The 19,554-nt window shown below is 46.3% G+C and overlaps 2 protein-coding genes across 3 annotated transcripts in view; one reads left to right on the forward strand and one right to left on the reverse strand.

The window, feature by feature from the left end:
* Window positions 1-19,554, forward strand: part of MARVELD3 (MARVEL domain containing 3) — an 813,614-nt gene that overhangs the window by 638,715 nt on the left and 155,345 nt on the right. The gene's annotated exons all lie outside the window — the stretch shown is intronic.
* LOC146776306 (uncharacterized) overlaps window positions 1-19,554 on the reverse strand; it is a 230,267-nt gene that overhangs the window by 153,627 nt on the left and 57,086 nt on the right. Inside the window, exon 6 of the mRNA XM_085638770.1 lies at window positions 3,016-3,126. Within this exon, the coding sequence (XP_085494896.1) occupies window positions 3,016-3,126 (111 nt within the window). The remainder of the gene's footprint in view (window positions 1-3,015; window positions 3,127-19,554) is intronic.

The raw sequence follows: 19,554 nt of genomic DNA on the forward strand, positions 1-19,554 counted from the left end.
CTAAATGCTGTTATGGGGAAAGCATCCCCAGCGAGCAGAGTGCTAGCATTTCAACAGCTACTCGCCCAATACCAGTAAAAACTGTAATGAGACTGGTTGGAATGATGGCATCATGCATAGCAATTGTGCCACAGGGTAAATTGCACATGTGCCTTTCTCCAGCAATGCTTCACCTGTCAAAATTCAAAAGAGGAGGATCAACTTGAAGATACAGTGTTGATAAAGGCCAGCACACAGGGTTACCTGCACTGGCGGAGCAACAACAACATAAGTAGATCTTTTATGCACACTCTTCCCCAGGTGAACATTACCACCTACTCATCACTCATCAGATAGGGCGCACATCTTGAAAACAAAACTGCTCCAGGTACATGGAATTCGGCACAACAGACCAAGCACATCAACTATCTTGAGCTCCTAGTCATCATGCTAGCACTTAAAGCCTTCTAGGCACTGATAAAGAACAAGAAAATGTTGCTCAATACCAACAATATGACTAATGTATTATAGCAATACACATGGGGGCCCATGCTCCCTTTTCCTCTCCAACCTAGCCCAAACGATCTGGCATTTGGCTATTCTTCACAACATACACCTCCTGGTAGGTGCACACAACTTAAGCATTACACATCAAAAAGTTCACAAGTGGGATCTTTGCCCTCAAGTATTACAAATGTCCTTTCACAAATAGGGGCAGCTCAACAGTAGACCTCTTTGCAACAAAGGGAAATGCAAAACGCCCACACTTCACCTCCAGGTATCCACAGGAAATGCACTATGGATGAATTGGTCTGGGATATTTGCATATGGTTTTCTACCTCTCCCACTCATCCCATATGTAGTAAGCAACCTTCGTACTCAATTCTACTAGAGAGGTCCATGTCACCTGACAAGAGACTTCCCCGCAGAGTGGGTCTTCCCACAAAGCACAAAGGCCTCAGACATCCAGACCCCAAAAAGCTCAATCTTGCAATTTGGCACCTCAGGTCTTTAGAATGTGATTACTTAAAATTACAGACGGTTGCACACAGACCTACAACATGTGGATACTATACTGCTAAATGAAAACATTACAGCTGCTATCGTCTCAACAAACACCTCAGCTCACTTCACATAACAGTGCAAAACATAATCGCTTACCTTCTGGACTTACAAAAGGCAGAATTATCATACACATCAATACATCTCCATCTGGCAACCGTAGCAGCATGTATGAAAAATAGATGAGGTCTGTCACACTTTTCAGTTCCAATAACAAAAGCTTCTATGGAGCACCTTAAATAGATAGTACCACCTGGAACACCTCCAGCCCCAATGTGGAATTTAAATATGGCACTCACACGATTAATTGGCCCACCATTTGCACCTTTGCACACCATGGGTTCTCAATGTTTAACATGGAATGTGGCCTTCTTAGCGGCTATTACCTACTTCAGAAGAGTCAGCTGCATGTGCTCACTAATCAAGAACCTTTTACTGAAGTTCATAAAGGTAGGGTAGTTCTATGAACTAACCCACGTTTTTACCAAAACAAATCCCTCCATTCCACTTAAATTGATCTATGGAGTTACTGTTTATTTTTCCAAAACCAGATTCTGTGGCAGTAAAGGATTTGCATATGTTAGATGTTAAGAGAGTGTGTACGTACTACACCAATAGGACAAAAGTATTTAGGAAAACTGATCAGCTGTTTATAGCGTATACACCACCACATAGAGGACATGCAATTTTAAAAGAAGAAATTTCAAGAGGGATCGTAAAATGTATTCAAACCTGCTATGCTAAAGCAAAAACAGAGCTCGTTGTAGCTCCTAGAGCACTTTCTACATGTGGAAAGGGAGCTACAATGATCAGTTTACGTAACATTCCTGAGGGTTAACTTATGCAAGTGAGCAATGTGGTCAAAATGACACACCTTCTCTAAACATTTCTCTGTGGATATATTAGCACACCAGCAAGCTATGTTTGGCCAAACAGTATTAAAAGCCATTTTTCAAACATCTGCCTCAACGTCCCACTAAGCACTGCTGGGAGAATACTGCTTTATAGGCTATGTAAAGCATGTGTATCTATAGTAATACATGCTATGTTACTTACCCTATGAGTATCTGTTTGTTGCATTTAGTGCATAGATTCACATGCTCCCTCCCTCAGCCACATAGGTGGGCAGTATCAGCATATATTTTTCTCTAATATGTAACAATCATAATGCATGGGCTTTTCAATTGCATGCATATATATAATTCTATCATTTGTATATATTTATATATACACACACACGCACACTCTTGTTCATTATCCATCTAACCATCCTGGATAAAAGAAATCTAAGGGTCAAGCTAGGGCTCATGCGCGTTGTGGAATAAGGGAAAAGTCACTCTACAGCTTGTGACTTAAAACTTCTTCCAAGATATACAACTTGTAATGTACAGGCCCAAAACTGCATGGGAGTATGAAAAGCCTGTGAATTAACAGCACTAAGCGCTATAAGCAGATGCTTACAGGATAAGAAACATATCCCTTACTTTTATAACACCAAAAGTACCCCATCCTGCCTATTTTTCGCCATCCACTTTCTGCAATCCCTAAGATAGGGTATCCACCTTTCTCAGAACAAAATATGGGTCATTTGTTTATTTCTAGCTATTCCAAAAGGGGCTGGAGCTAGAAGGTGAATATGAATTTGTGTGAAATCTTACAAATTGGGCCCCGTTCTTAAACTGTTGTCTATCAAAAATATATATCCTTGTTTTTTGATAACTGTATTCTTTGTTAAAAGATCTGACATCTCTTAAGTTGTTTTATGTACAGAACACTGATTCCTTATAGATAGAGCCAGCTTTATAAAAATATAAAAATAACAAGTAAAATAGCATTCTGTGTTTTGGGAAGCTCTACTTGGTTTGTAAACATGCCAAAGAGAAGACACATAGCATCACCATCCATGACTTCCCCATCAAAGGTAAAACACAACAATTGATAAGACAATTTAATGAAAAGTGAAAGAGGCTGTACCTGGTCAGTGGGCTTAGCAGGAAGAACCGTCTCCAGTCTGTACAGAAACTCCCAAAGCAGCTTCTCCACAGCACTCATGAACTTCTCCCCGTACTCTTGCTCCAGTGTTTCCTTTGGGTGACATTATAGACCTTTTTCATTTTGTTCTTTTTTCAAGACCTTTCTCTATTCAAATGCATAGCCCCCAATTAAATACACAAGTGCAAGCCAAAACCTTCAGCACTATGGTACTACAAAGACCTTGCGGAAAATAAACAATCCATCCACTCAGAAATGAAAATGGAAGAAAAACAGAACTCCCAATGATACTCAAGTCCCTCTGCTAAAAACATAGATCGCTCATCACATCAGCCAAAGCAAAGTACTATACCAAAACCATTAGTGAAACCACCAACAGAAGCTGAATGCTTTTCAAGACTATCAAGCACTGCATCAACCCTTGCTGGACCCACCTATTCCTCACTCCACAGCAAAGTGCTAATTCATCAATATCTTCTTCCATGAAAAAATACAGAACCTCCAACAGCACATCCACGACACCAAGCCAGCTTTATCTTTAATGCTCTCGGTAGGAAGCTGTCTCTGTATATACTATACCAAAGTAAGGTATAGTGTGCACAGAGTCCAGTGAATACTCAGAGGTTTAGGGAGGCTTCAAGTAGATAATACTAACAGCTCTGTTTTTGGTAGCGTGGTCGAGCAGTTAGGCTTATCATGGGGCTGTGTTAAGCATTTATTTTACACACTCAGGCAAGAAATGATTGCACACACTCAAAAACTGAATCCAGACCAATTGTTTTGTATAAAAAGTTATTATGTGGTTATTTTATTTTTTAGAACCAAGAAATACTCAGTTGCAGGTAACCGTTTTCAAGGTAGTAATACTTTTAAAATTGCAGTACGAATTGTTTTTCACGGCAGAAGATATGCGTTACAGTCTTAGAATTACTTCTGTATTTGTCAAGCAGAAACAGTAGCACTTAGCAATGTGAAGGATAGACAGTTGTATGCAATATATAGAATGCATGACAATCCTATTGGAGGAAAACAGTGTTATGCATTAGCAGGTTAGTACTCGACTTACAATCCCAGTTCCAGGTAGGTACTGCACCACCAGCGGCACTGGGGCGGCCGGGCGCAGAGGTCACTGTCCCCAATAAAAATCGATGGAGACTGGGGGCACCTCGAAGAGGCACGGTTTGCAGGTGAGTACCTGCGGTTTAAGGGCACAGGACCTGGGGGTTAAGATCAGCACGGGGGCCACAAGGCAGCACCAAAGTTACACCATCAGCAGCACTGGGGAGGCTGGGTGCAGGGTGCAAAATCAACGGCGGGTGCCCAATGCGTTTCAATGGAGGTTCTCGGTCACACAAAGAGGTAGCAGGCTTGGACTAGGAGGCTGGTTGAAGGTGACCACCGGCTGGGCAGGTAAGCTGGAGGGCTTGAGGAGGCCGAGGTAGTCAGATGGGCTCCCCAAGGCCGGAGGGTTGAGGATGCCAGGGTACCTTTTGGTGTCAGATCTTCTTAGTTGGAGCCGGTCACGGTCAGGGGGACCCTTCGTGTAGAGGCTGTAGGCGACTTTGTGAGGTGCAGGAGAGGTCAACCATCAATGGAGACTAGGTCAGGATCGCCGGGGAGACTTCTCAGGACAGGTGAGCCAATCTAACTCAAGCCTTGGGCTTCGGGTGCAGAGTGGGCAGAGGCCATGGATCCGCCTAGATCTGGAATCCTTGGTGTAGTTTCTTTTGGACAGGATCGCTGTCCTCAGGAGATCTTGTCTTGGCTGAAGAGTGGCAGTCTTCATGGGGTTCTTGGAAGACGATGGCCGTGAGACAGGCCTCGTCTTCTTCGCAGGGTCTTTGAGCAGGAGACAGGCCAGTAGGGCTGGGGCCAAATCAATTTATTTCCAGGCTCGGCTGCAGGGCATCTTCTTGGTCCTTTCCTCTTGGGTCACAGGAATCTGAGGATCAAGAGTCCCCCGAAATACTGAATTTAGGGGTGTTACAGGTACTGGCAGATGGTAGCCTTTAGGGTGACTACACCCTTTGAATGTCTTCTATCTTTGGAGAGGGGGCATCCCCCTAACCTGTTTGGGTCAAATCCTTAGTGGTCCAGTGGGAAAGCCTTGCTCTTCCGCTGGTTCGCTGGTTTCTGTCTTCGTGTTTGTGGCAGTTTTTCTGTTTTTTTATGTCTTTTTGTTTTGTTATTGTGCCTTTAATTTTCGCCTTTAATTATATTTGTCTCTGTACCTCTGACCTTTGTTTGTGTCCTCTGTGCTCATTTTTCGACGTCCTTTTCCTGCCGCTGCTGCCCCCAGGGCCCCTCCATCTGCCGGTTCCCGCTCCCGCCTCCCAGCTGCGCCTCCCTCCCCCTTCCCTATTTATTGGTGGCCGCTGCATGGCCGCGCAGCGGACGTTCCCCTGGCGCACCAAAGGCAAACCAATCTGTGTCCGTCTGTGACCGACCAGCGCCAGGGACCCTGGTTCTCTGAAAGTAAATGTTTCAATCACTGGAGGGTAACTGTTCCTAAGAATAAAGCGGGCCTATTAGGTCGCTGAAAGGACTGGTGAAAGGAACTCTTTTTAGGAGTAACGGTTGGATACATTAAGCTTATAGGGGGGAATTCCTCCTTGTTGAAGAAGTGCTGAGCAGCAGAGGGCAGGTAACGAGCTGTGTTCTTGCAGAAGTCAAAGTATACTTCGAGTCGCGCTCAACGCCGATGAGACTTCCCTTAATAACTCGTTTGGGTTGGATTTTTAAACTGAAGTAGTCATATTAGTTTGAGTGCTGTGTCGCCCTGACCACACCTATATCTAGGTATTATCACAGGGTGTACTGAGTGTCGCTGTCTCAGACCCCTGTATTTCACTTTTTTACACTTTGCACGGTCCTGAAGAAACACCACGGGATCCACTAGGGACCAACAAAGGTGTGAAACATGTCGTACTAATACCATCAGTTTTTTATCACCACCAGCACCATGATACGCAGAAGGACAAATACTCACACTTCTGACTATCAGATTATCACACTGGGCCTGCCCGGGACCAGGAGGACGAAAATGCTGCTGATGGGATACCCCCTTACGTGTCTCCTGTCCTTTATTTACAGTCGCCATGGGACTCTTCAGTACAGGACTGTCACGTCCCCTTTAACGCGGAGCAGTGCCCGGAATCCCCCGACCAGCCAACGTCATATAATGCTCCTATCAGCGCTTGGTATGCGGGAGGAGCAGCCCATTTAAACATCCAGGAGGGGAGGAGCATCATTGACAAGCCAGCCACGCTCCAGTAGGCTGTACCCCTACGTCTGACGACAAGACGGAAAGAGACTCATATCTTTAACACTGATACCTGTGTCATTTTGGAATCTTCAAATAAACCACTTGTTTGACCACTCGAACACCCTACTCCCTTTCTGGTTATCCACATAGATCAAGAGTATTTCTCTTGGCTTCAGTTTTTAACTGTATCACACGGACCAACGAATAAAGTCTTTTCAGGGTGCTAGTGTGATATTTTGTAATTCACTCACATCACTCCCTGCACACCCGCACTCACCACTGCGGCATTCCTCCAACAGATCTCCGATAAAGAGCCCTTTTGCGGGGCCCGTGGGGGACAGCAGCACCACCCCCACAAGGAGCAATGCCCAATGATGAAGCATGACACCCGCTTGGGTGTGTGAGGGCACTTCAACAATTCCCCCTATGAGCTTAATGTAATCAATCATTACTCCTAGAAAGAGTTCCTTTCACCAGTCCATTTAGCGACCTAATAGGCCCGCTTTATTCTTGGGAACAGTTAACCTCTAGCGATTGAAACGTTTACTTTGGGAGCAAGGGTACTGGACCTCCTTTTCCATTTTGCTCCTAGTCCCTCTATTCTTGTGTGTTTGAGACCTTGGTTCTCCGGCCACCCACCGATACGACTCAGCTGCCCTCCTCCCACTCAACCCCGGAAGGAACAACTGCCAGCTGTCTACGCCGAACACCACCCACGGCAAGTTCTCCTGCCGACAAACCTTCACCATACTCTTCACCCCCACGGCCGCCACCCCCACGCCTGACGCTAGCTCCCCGAAGCCCTGATGCGTATCTTCCTCAACGTGCGCTCCCTGCACAGACATGCTGGAGAGATCTGGGAACTCCTCGACACCCTCTTGCCAGACGTCACCTTCACGGAAACGTGGACCAAACCCACCTCCGCCCCGACACCGCCACTGCCATCCCCAACGAATACAAGATCCAGAGGAAGGACCGCCCCAACCGCCCAGGAGGACTGGCCATCCCACACCAGACCTCCCTCCGATTCACCATTTCCAGCACGAGCGACCTCCCAGACCAACACCCTACCTGGCAAAGACACCCCAGGACCTTGAACCGTGTTCACCACTACCATCGCCGACCTCCTCGCGCCCCATGCCATCGCCTCCATGGACTACATACTCATCGGAGACCTCAACTTCCACCTCGACAACCTCAGTGACCTCAACTCCGCCACCCTCCTGGACAACCTCGCCAACCTCGGACTGAAACAACTCGTCACCAGCCCTGCTCACAAGGCAGGACACACCCTTGACCCGATCTTCACAGGAGGCAACAACATCCACTTCAGCCACACCACACAACCCCCCTGGATGGACTACCACTGCGTACATATCTACGTCGACAAACCCACCGCCCCCAATCCTGCATGAAGCCCTCTGGAAAGGAACTGGCGCAAGGTCACCGAGGAGCACCTCAACTCCACCCTCAAACGCGATGCCCCCCACCTCGACCGATGCCAACTCCGCAGCCAAAGAACTTCACAGATGGATCACCAACTGCGCAGACAAGCTCTCTCCCCTCCGCAACCCCGATAGACAGCGCCCCAGGAAGGCCACCTGGTTCACCCCGACCTCCAAGAATCCAGACACACCTGCAGACGTCTCGAGAAGAATTGGAGAAACAGCAAAACTTCAGAAGACCGCACCACATACAAGAACACCATGACAGAATACACCAACTCATCAGATCCACCAAAAGGACCTTCCTCCGAAACAAAATCCACCCCAACGCCAATAACGCCAAGGAACTTTCTACATCATTCAGGAATTCACCAAGCCCCCCAGTGAAGCCATGGACGTCACACGCTGCGACAAACTCGGCTCCTACTTCCACCTGACAATTAGATCCCTCTACGACCACATCAACGACTCCGGACACCCACTCCACTCCTCCCCCCAGCAACGAAAACCTGCCCACCATCTCCTCCTGGACCACAGCCACAACCTAAGACACTACGTCGATCATAGAAGGCATTCACTCAGGAGCCCCCCACGGACCCCTGCCCTCCGCAAATCTTCCATAGAGCCGCCGCCACCATTGCACCTGAGCTAAGACGCACCATCAATGCCACCTTAGAAGCCGGCACATTCCCTGACGACTGGAAATGCACAGAAGTCAAGCCCCTCCTCAAGAAGCCCGCAGCAGATCCGATGAACCTCAAGAACTACCGACCCATCTCTCTCCTCCCTTTCGCGGCCAAAGTCACCAAGAAGATTGTCAATGGTCAACTAACGAAATTCATCGAAGAGAACTCCATCCTCGACCCCTCCCAATCTGGATTCCGAGCAGCAACCACAGCACCAAGACCGCCCTACTCGCCGACACAGACGACTTCCGCACCCTCCTCGAACTAGGCTACACCGCAGCCCTGATCCTACTCGACCTCTCTGCAGTCTTCGACGCCTTTTGCCACCACACTCTCACCACCAGACAAAGCCGGCATACAGGGAACCGCCCTCAACTGGCTCTGCACCTTCCTCACCGGCAGAACCCAAAGAATCAGACTTCCGCCCTTCCTCTGCGAACCCAAAGAGATCAACTGCGGAGTACCCCAAGGATCATCGCTCAGCTCCAAGCGCTTCAAGATCTACATGGCCCCCCTCGCCGCCAAAGTCAGACAGCATGGGCTCAGAATAGTATCCTATGCCAACAACACCCAGCTCATCCTCTCCTTTACTAAGGACCCCCTCACCACCAGACTCAGCTTCCCAGAAGGAATGAAGGACATCACATCCTGGATGAGCAGCAGCTGCCTGAAGCTTAACTCTGAGAAGACAGAATTCCTCATCCTCGACACTCCCCGTCTGCATGGGACAACACCTGGTGGCCCACCGCTCTCGGCAGACCCCACCCACTCCCACGGACCACGCCCGGAACCTCAGCATCATTCTCGACTCCTCTCTCACCATGACCTGACAGATCAATGCCATCACCTCCACCTGCTTCAACACCATCCGCAAGACCTTCAAATGGTTCCCCCTCCGAATCAAAGACCGTCACCCATGCACTCTTAACCAGCAGACTGGATTACAGAAACGCGCTGTACGCTGGGATCAACAAATCTCTGCTCCGCAAGCTCCAGACCATAGACAACACCGCAGCCAGACTCATCCTCGGCATCCCTCAACACAAACACATCACCCACAAGACTTTCACTGGCTTCCCGTCGAGAAGAGAGTAATTTTCAAGATACTCACCCACGCCTACAAATGCCTCCACAACACCGGACCCCAATATCTCAACGCAAGAATCTCCTTCCACGTACCCAAGAGAAACCTCCAATTCGCCGACCTTGCCCTTGCCGAATCCCAGAGAAACCTCCGATCCACCGACCTTGCTGAAACCCCGTGCATCTGCAGAGCCAGAACGGGTGGAAGAGCCTTCTCCTACATCGCAGCAAAGACCTGGAACGAGCAGCTGATCAACCTCAGACGCTCCCCCACTCTTCACACCTTCAGGAAGACCCTCAAGACCTGGCTCTCCAACTGGCCGGAGGCGCCCTGCTCCCAGCACCTTGAGAGCCCTATGGGTGAGTAGCGCACTTCACGATTCCCTGATTGATCCGATGTGTTCATAATAATCTGTATATAAACAAGACACATGATAGGAAATGAATTGGAATGATTATGATATGCAGTTTTTTGTATGCATGACCAATGAGGAAAGTTGTGGATGAGTGTGGCCTATAGGGGAGTGAATGTATGGTTGTTATTGTTTTAGAGTAATGTTCTATTTATATTCATGTAAATATGATGTTACATCGACTTTATTATTGAAAATAAAATAATTTTGATATTTTTCTACATTCATATGGTTTAGAACACTTTTCATTATGAATAATTGTGTTTGATATAAAAAATAGTAGTTGCCCGAGGATTAGCGCTATTGTGGGGCACATTGCTCATGTAGCTGTGCCCTCACCTGTGGTATAGTGCACCCTGCCATAAGGCTGTGAGACCTGCTAGAGGGGTGTCTTATCTACGCCACAGGCAGTGGTTGGTGGGCATGGCACACAGGGATGGGTGCCATGAACACTCAGAAGTTTTGTCTGCACCAAAGCACACAGTCTGCAATGGCAGTGTCTATTTGTTTGGTGAGGGGTGTCGGAGGGTGGCACAATACATGCTGCTACCTCTCCTAACGCTCGTTCACTCTATGCTATGACCCTGTTCAGCATTCCACAGCCTTTTGGCTAGGTTTGTGCTATAGATATAACACATACATGCATGAATGATCATCGGAATCTCACTCACACACACTTTCAACCCTTCCACACTATGGACATGTGTAACATCATATGGAGGCATCTGTCATGCTATCGGCCATGCAAAGTAAGAATGCTTGCAACATAATCTTAACAATGCCAGCACAAAGCTAAAAGCATCATACCTTTTGCCCTGCCTTCACAAGTATGCATGAATGCTTCCGCCCATGCCATTCTGAGGATGCATGCACCATGCTCTCATCCTTGCCATTTTAACAAGCATTGGTAATGCATCGGTTTCGCCTATGTAGTTAATAAAGAGCTGTTTTCATCAATCATCGTCCGGCATAAGGAAAGAGCTCCCTGACAGATGATACGTGAATGGAGAGGATGTGGTGCAGCGGCCAGAGCTGCTGACTCGAGATTTGGGGAACCCGGTTCTAGTCTCGGCAGCGCCCCGCAACATCCTGTGATGCTATGCAAATCACTTACAGGCACATGCATCCAAAGAAAAACCGGTCGCAAACGGGCAGATACTCAGAATCTGCCCTTTTGCGACCGGTATTTTTGCATTTGGGATGCATCATCCCAAATGCAAAAATCGCAATTTAAGTAATCTCTAAATTGTGATTACTTAAATTGCGATTGCATTTAAGGAATCCCAAATTGAGATTCCTTAAATGCAATGCATTAAAGTAAAAAAAATCGCGATTTCGCTAATAGGGTGCGCAAATTACCATGAAGTTGAAACTTCATGGTAAATTTCAAAACCTTTGAAAAAAGCACTTTTGTGCATTTTTCAAAGTTTCATGTTACGCACACACATGCCCTTAGGGCATGTGTGTGCGCAACATATGTGCACAGGTCCTTTTGACACCCTTGCGCCCTGAAATTGTATGCGCAATTTGCGAGTACCTATTGGTACTCGCAAATTGCGCTTGCAATTTCCCATTTATTCCTATGGGCCTGTAGGCCCATAGGAATGAATGGGAAGCTATTCTTTATTTGCGACTCACAATTTGCAAGTCGCAAATAAGGAATGTGTAGGAATCAGTATTATTATAGCAATTCCTACATGCATAGGATTTTGCGAGTTCTTAATTGCGAATCCTTAATATTCGCAATTAAGGACTCGCAAAATCCTAGCTTGATGCATGTGCCAGTTAATCTCTCCGGCTGATAAATATATATTTATAAATTTGCTGCAAAAGTAAAAGGCAAAACTTTGTGAAAATAAAGTTCCACCAAAGCGAATGTGAACAGGATTTCTGTGGCGGGAAACTCGTAAGAGAAGCAGACGAGGAACAAGCATTGGTAAATGCAGGAAAATATGCCACAGCCGATAGAAATGGAAAAAAGGTAAGTGGCATGCACAAGAACCAATGAGAAGCCAGGAAAGAGAGGAGGTGCGATGAAAGTTCCTTCAAAGTTTATATTAAAAACAATAGATTAGCAAAACCCAAAAATGGAAACGGATTTTCAGATTTTCAAAGACTGACTCCATTAAGTAAAAGAAAAACGTTACTTACTCTGATAGAATCTGTTCATAGTGTGTAGTTTTGTAGATTCACATTTGCGGCATACTCTTGCCATCTAGTGTTGAGCTTGAGTGTTTGCAGGTTGTTTTATTCAAAGAAGTCTTTAGAGTCACAAGATGTGCTCACTTACTAGAAAACACGCATGGGTACAGACTCTGTTAGATTGTTTTGCGCACAGTGGGTGACAATGTGTAACAAGCATTGGCATAGCCAATAGGTCTCGCCTTTTGGACCTTATAAGTATTTAGCCATGCAGCATATTATCCTGAGTGCTACAACATCTACTGTTCTTTAATTTTGAAGCTTTGACAGTGATAGGTACATTATAGCACTGCATTGAGAAGTACTTAAAGTGTTACTTTTGTACAACTGGTAGTCTGAACTCACATATCTGGAAGTGCTTTCATATGCGATAATGAAGAACAAGCATTTGCAATGCAATAGGTCTCGCATTTACGCTTGTTTGAGCTATTGACATTGCAAATAATAATGCCTTTTATTTTTGTTTTAAAAACATAAATACAAGGCATTGTTATTTACAATGCCAATAGCTGTAACTCTCGTAACTGCGAGACCTATTGCATTGCAAATGCTTGTTTCCACATGAAGCAATGGCAGACCTATGGGCACGCATACCTAGAGACAGATTCTGGGGAAGACTCATGATTTCTATAAGCAAAAAAAAAGGCTTTATTTTAGCTGTCTCCCGCCTAAGTTTTCCTCTTTTTCAATGTTAGTCAATGAGAAAAATAAATTACCGCGATTTCTTTTTCTCACAATCTCCCTCTTTCTTGTAACAAAATGTTGGCATATATGTAGGGGTGAGAGACCTATAGCACAGGTGTCCATTTGTACTGAAAAACAACGTTTCCTTCCCCTATTAGGAGGATGCTTATTCTGTAAGGCAACAAAGCTAGATTTGTGAATTTTATTGTCCCCCCAAAATATACACTTTTACCCGCCTGCTTTACATTGATTTATGTCTGTTGTTGCTTTAGTGAAAAATTGTACTATGGTGGTACTGAGAAGTGACGGGGAGTATTGCTGAACAATAAATACCCTGGGAGCATCACACAGGCCACATGCATTGTCATAGGAGTGTAGAGCAACAATTCACAAGGTAACAGACTATGGCAAGAAAGGGGCAGCGTCGATTTCATATATTGTAATAGAGGATTTGGCCCAACGATCACAGCTGCCGACTTTGGAACTGGGGAGGCAGGTTCGAGTCTTGCTCACCTCAACATCCTGTGATTCTGGGCAAATCACTTAATCTCCCTGTGCCTTCCAAAAAATCAATGTATCCTTGAGTAAAGTAGCTGGCGCTCATGTAAAGCGCTCCAATACCCTCGGGTCGAGTTCGCGCTATATAAATGCAAAAAAAAAACTATATATATATATAGAGTCACACGATGCTGAGTGTAAGAAATGGCCGTCACGAGGAAGGCAACTCGGGTACTCTCAACAGAGACAAGCTAGAGATTTCCAAAGATGTCCAGTATACCGAATAGAATGGAATAAGAGGGCCAGGGACAAAACGTGGAATGGTACGAGGCTGAGAAGTAAGATAAAAATGTTCCCGCAAGAAAGTTTTGTAAATATACGGAACTACCTACGTACACGGAAATAGTTAAGAGTGACAAAGGACAAAATCAGGAAAAGGACTCGAAAATACATGGGATACAGTAATGGCGTCTAAGGGCAAAGACAGGTATGGTGATGAGGCAACCTCCACTGTACGGTTACCAGACTGACTATGCCAAATGTATTCTGGGGTTTGTAGTCTTGGGTCAGCTTGGTTTATCCAGTCGATGGGTAAAAAAGGCCCAGCATTGCGTCGGTTCCTCTGGTAACATTATTTGCTGTACTGCAAAGGAAGAAGGCAGCCTGGCTGGGGCCATGTGGTGTACAAGGCAGAGCAGAGGCTTACTAATGCTGCAGTCTGTTTGTACAAATGAAGCCACACTACAGCATATGGCCCAAGTGGCCCCTAATTACCACTAAAGAAAACTCAAGTAACTCCCTCCATCCAGGAGAAACACATACCAGAGCTGCTGACGTCACCGATTGCCTCCATAAACCTCTGTTAATGGTGCCCTCGACCCTCCCGAGATGGCAGACAAATGCAGAATAACGCAAAGGAAGCTCGCTTAACCCTTTATGGCCCAGTGACTGAAGCAAGTCCCTTGGCTGGTATGTTTACCCGCCTATTAACCTATACTACCGTCCCTAATTGGGACAAGATTCCATGAATATCTTAGAGGTGCTCCGGACAATAAAACACGCATTTGGTGAACGTCGATACTCGTAGGTAGGTGTAACACGCATTTGGTGAACGTCGATACTCGTAGGTAGGTGTAACAAGCATTGGCCGCACGCGCGCCTCGCGCTTACAGTTAAAAAAAAAAAAGAAAACAAGACAAGCCCGGCGGAGCATGGCGCGCGCGCGCTTGGGGGCGGGGGAGCGGACCCTTTGAAGTGCTCCCAAAAGGCGGATTGCATGGCGGCACGATGCGCGTGAATGTGTGCGTGCTAGCCATGCAATCCGCTTTTTGGGAGCACTTTTCAAACCCGCTTTCTATAGTCTCGCTTTGCGATCGCTTACGCGATAGCAAGGTCGAGACCTAAAAAAGATATTCTTAGTGAAATAAATAATTTGCTTGATAACACAATTTAAGTGCGGAAGACAATGTGTCCAGGTAGCGAAGAAGACACAATGTGCCCAGGTTTTCTGGTTTAACTTTGTACAATCCAGCTAATAAATGGGTATCAATGAGACGTAACTGCTGAATTCTGGCTCTAGAAGTGAGTGTGATCGTCTCTAATCTGCGATTCTAGAAACACAGTCTGAAGTCTTGGTCACTGAAAGTATGGCTTTACATGCGAGGGTGTGGGAGCTCCAGGGTGGGGAGTGCACCAGATGCAAGGGTGCTCCAGTTTCCTCGGCTGCTGGGGTGCCTTCGAGGTAGCTTCTGCTCCACAGTGTGAAGAATACATACTGGTATGTTTTAGTTATTTTGTAAACATGCACCAGAGCGTATAAGTAACACCTATGAAGCAGGGCATCATCTCATCCAAACATTGACATCTTTAAGATGTGTTTGAATAGCTAAAAATATCGTCCTTCCGCCATTTCTAAGAGGTGTAAATAACGTGACTATTTCCCAAGTTATGGTGCTCCATTTACTCGTCTCGGGGAAAATGTAAGACTGTCAGGGATTCGATCTCATGATCTCCAGAATGGAGTACATATAGCTCACAAAATACTATACTTGCACATACAAGTAGACCGTCTTATAAGTTTCGAAAACAGGTTAAGTCGGATTACATAAACTGCCCGGGGGCGCTAATTTGCATGAGTTGCCAGTAACGCCATATCACAAGTGTGCATTGTTTTGATCCATTTCTTCTTTCTGAAAGTAAGTGCGGTTTTGCAACAGGATATATCATTTTACTTATTTTGTCGAAAATGACAAAATACAAACCATGATAGTTTCCGATTTACAAGACCGCTGGCGACTAAAAAAAAAAAACACAACAAAAGAGCATACCTTACAATGTCAGATGCGGGGCTTAAGTGGACCCGGTCTCACACCCGGTAGTAATTTTTAAAATAACATGAAACCGGGTTTCTATGGGGCCCTACAACATTTTTCTTAACTCTACTGGTGAAAACACTGATTGATACCAGAACAATGAATGTTAAAAATGTTAAGGTGATCCATGTCAGTGATTTAGTTCCGGTCTATATTTCACATGCTTTTCTTAATCTTGCATTCCCTTTTTTTAGGGTGTGATTTTTTTGTATTTTTCCTTAGTAGCATATTACTCTTGCATAATGCGTACTTTAAATTGAGTCGCCTACAGCCTCTTATAAATGGGCCACGACTGAGAGCTCCGAAGTGGAGAATAAAGCCAGCGTGAGTTTCTCACAGTGCCAATCAGTGGGTCAAAAAGGTATTCGGCCTGGTCACCCACTCAATGGCTTTTCGTGTATGTAGATGCAATAATAGAAAGCTCCGTGTGGCACTAAAATACGGTTGGTTTGCACTCTTTGGTAATCACAGTATAGTTTTTGTGTTTAAGCCATCCCTTACATACATTGGCCAACGCAATTTAGAGATCCATCACACGCCTTTTTCATCCCAAGTAAAGCCCTGATCATATGTAACACGAGGCTAAAAAGCGCCTCGGTGCAAAGTGAACCCTCATGACTTTTCGATGAAGTGGAAAGTTTTTACAAAGTAAATGTAATAGCGATGGGTGCTCGGCATTAAACCACAGATAGGAGTAAAGTGAAAGGACTTAGTTCTCTTAATGACTGCGCGGATGGATGACAGGGCTCCCTGGCTGCAAACAAACAAGGCTGCAAACGTTCATGAAAGTGAAAGCTAATAAGACAAGCGCGGCCAAGTGGCGGCAAAAGTGAAATCAGCTGCAGCGTCCCGCGAGTGGTGCACGCGCGCGCTCATGTGAAATCTGACACAACAGATGGCACACTGCGTGCCGCTGCTCGTAAACGCAAGCCGTAGGCCTTTTCACATGCACGAGCGTCAGAGCGTTTCCAAGAGGTTGTTTTCCTAGTGCAGCGCATGCGTGCTGCGCTAGGCTCGACCTAAAAAGTGTAGAGTGGGTGCAGCATGGTGTAACATGTGTTTTGTGCAGTGTCAACTGGTTAATAAGAGAAAAGATCTGCAATCAACAGGGGCTTCCCGGGAGGAGGGTGGGCTCATGTGATGCAATCATGTAATTGCCTTTTTGGAGCAGAGTGATGACGTCCTGTAGGGTAGTGGTATGGAAATGTTTTGACGGGATGTATTTGTTCAAAGGCCTAAGATCTAAGATAGTCCTGTCTTTTTTAAAAATGAGAAATTACAGAGAGTAGATGCCTTTTACCTATTGGTGTGGATGCTCTCTCTGTATTACTACTTTCTAACGAAAAGCTTGTACCTCTTCCTCAAGTAGGATGATTGTCTTTGCTGATGGCGTGTCTGAAGGGTGGGAGTTTGAGAAGGGTTCTGAGAAGTTCTAGCATTAGCCGTGGCTAACCACCACTAAAGCCACTGGTCTGTATTGTCCCCCCACAGTTGATGTTGATTGGGGGGGGAAGCGGTGTGGTGTGAGTCACTGCTCAGAGGTGGAGGCTCCTTTACTAGAGCCACCTCTGCCCTTGACTCTTTTGTGATCCCAGTATGTACCCCTGCCGGCCTTCTGGTGGACACCTTTCTGCTGTCTTAGGTAGAACTGTGGCTCGTCAGCTGAAGTGGCCTGTGGCCTTGTCTCCTCCCCTGGATTGTTGCACGCAACAGGATCCTCTCGCAGCCAGAGTTTGCAGAGTGCCTACAGAATTTGCAATCTGTGTCCTTTTTATTTTTTCAAGCATTGTGTCAACCTGGGGGCTGAAGAGATGCTCCCCATCGAACAGGAGGGTGAGGAGCTGATGGTGGACCTCGGGGATGATATCCGAATCCTCTGAGTAGGCTGCTGTTGTTGATGCCTCTAGAGTATGGGTACTCACAAACTTCCTGTCTGGGGCCAAAATTACTGAGTGGTTTGTGGCTGAGGGCTGCACCGGTAAGGGTGGGGTCAGTGGGGGGGCAGGCTAGAGTAAGAAAAATCATTTTGATTTTATTAGCAGACAATAACAATCTTAAGAGACATTGCATAGCTTCATACACACTTGGACCCCAATTCCATCACAGTCTCTCTCTCTCTCTCTCTGTCAGTCGGTCTCTCTTTCTCTCGATCAGTCAGTCTCTCTCTCTCTTAGTCAGTCAGTCTCTCTCTCAGTCAGTCTCTCTCTGTCAGTCAGTCAGTCTCTCTGTCAGTCTCTCATTCAGTCTCTCTCTGTCAGTCATTCTCTCTCTCGCTCTGTCAATAAGTCTCTGTCAGTCAGTCTCCCTCTCTCTGTCAGTCAGTCTCTCAATCAGACTCTCTGTCACTCAGTCAGTCTCTCTCTGTGAGTTTCCATCTCGCTCTCTCTGTCGGTCGGACTCTCAGTCAGTCTCTCTCTCTCTCTGTCAGTCAGTCTCTCTCTCTGTCAGCCAGTCTCTCTGTATCTCAGTCAGTCTCTCTCTGTGTCAGTCTCTCTCTGTTAGTGAGTCTCTCTCTCTCTCTCTCTCTCTCTCTCTCTCTCTCTCTCTCTCTCTGTCAGTCAGTCTCTCTGACAGTCAGTCAGTCTCTCTCTGTCAGTCAGCCAGTCTCCCTCTCAGTCAGTCAGTCTCTCTCTCTCTCTCTGTCAGTCAGTCTCTCTCTCAGTCAGTCGGTCTCTCTCTCTGTCAGTCACTCTGTCAGTCTCTCCCTCTCTCTGTCAGTCAGTCTCTCTCTCTCAGTCAATCAGTCTCTCTCTGTCAGTCTCTGTCTCTCTCTCTCTCATAGTCTGTCTCTCTCTCTCTGTCAGTCAGTCTCTCTGTCAGTCAGTCTCTCTGTCAGTCAGTCTCTCTCTGTGTCAGTCAGTCTCTCTCTCTCTCTCCGTCAGTCTCTCTCAGTCAGTCTCTCTCTCTGTCAGTCAGTCTCATAGTCAGTCAGTATCTCCGTCTCTCAGTCAGGCTCTCTCTCTACTCTCTTTCCACTCCCCACTGTCTCCCTCCACTGTCTCTCTCCACTCTCTCTCTCTCTCTCCACTTTCTCTATCTCCACTGTCTCTCTCTCCACTTTCTCTCTCTCTCTCTCTCCACTCTCTCTCTCTCTGGGGGGCCATGGGTACATTACCTGCATGGTCCACGGGCTGCCAAAGAAGGCCTGCTGGGCCGCTGGCGGCCTGCTGGTCTTACTATGAGTACCACGGCTCTAGAGGCTGTGTCCATGGCATTGAGTACACAACGAATGTTGATGTTCAAGATGGTCTTACCGTCAAACACAATCCTCCCCAATTTCCTGTATTCATCTGGAAGAGGTTATACCAGCTCCTCCATCTCCTCAAAATTGCACCTGTAAAAGAAGCATGACAGGGCTGGCTTTGTGCCAATGTGTGGTTGCCCCTACAGCTACCCTCTTGTCTGCTGCGTTGATATCTTACTCTCTTTCTTGGGCGGCGAGACATTACTGGCGGCTTAGGGAAGCCCTCTTACTGGAAGTATGGACTAACAAGGAGTCAGAAGAGAATTGGATTTTTATGTAAGTGGGGTTGGCTAGTGAAACGTTTGTATTCCTTTCTATCCTAGGCATCCCTACCTTAGCTTTGAGTGGCTCCCTAACGTTGCTGAGGGTAGACGTAAGCATGCCCTTAAGCACACCAGTTGTATGAGGTGGGAGAAAATGCTGGGAAACTTCTTGCTTAGATTAGCAAGAAAGAAATGGATGTGTAGTGGGTGGGCAGTACCAGAGGCAGCAAGGGGATGATCCATGCCACAGAGACCCAAGTTGCTCAGACATTTGCTAACTACTACCGATCGTTTTATTAGACCCGCCCGCTGAGTGATCCCACTGTAATCACTCAATATTTGGATGTGAAAACATTGAAAGGTGAC

This window comes from Triturus cristatus, chromosome 12 (genome assembly GCF_964204655.1).
Source record: "Triturus cristatus chromosome 12, aTriCri1.1, whole genome shotgun sequence".
NCBI lineage: Eukaryota > Metazoa > Chordata > Amphibia > Caudata > Salamandridae > Triturus > Triturus cristatus.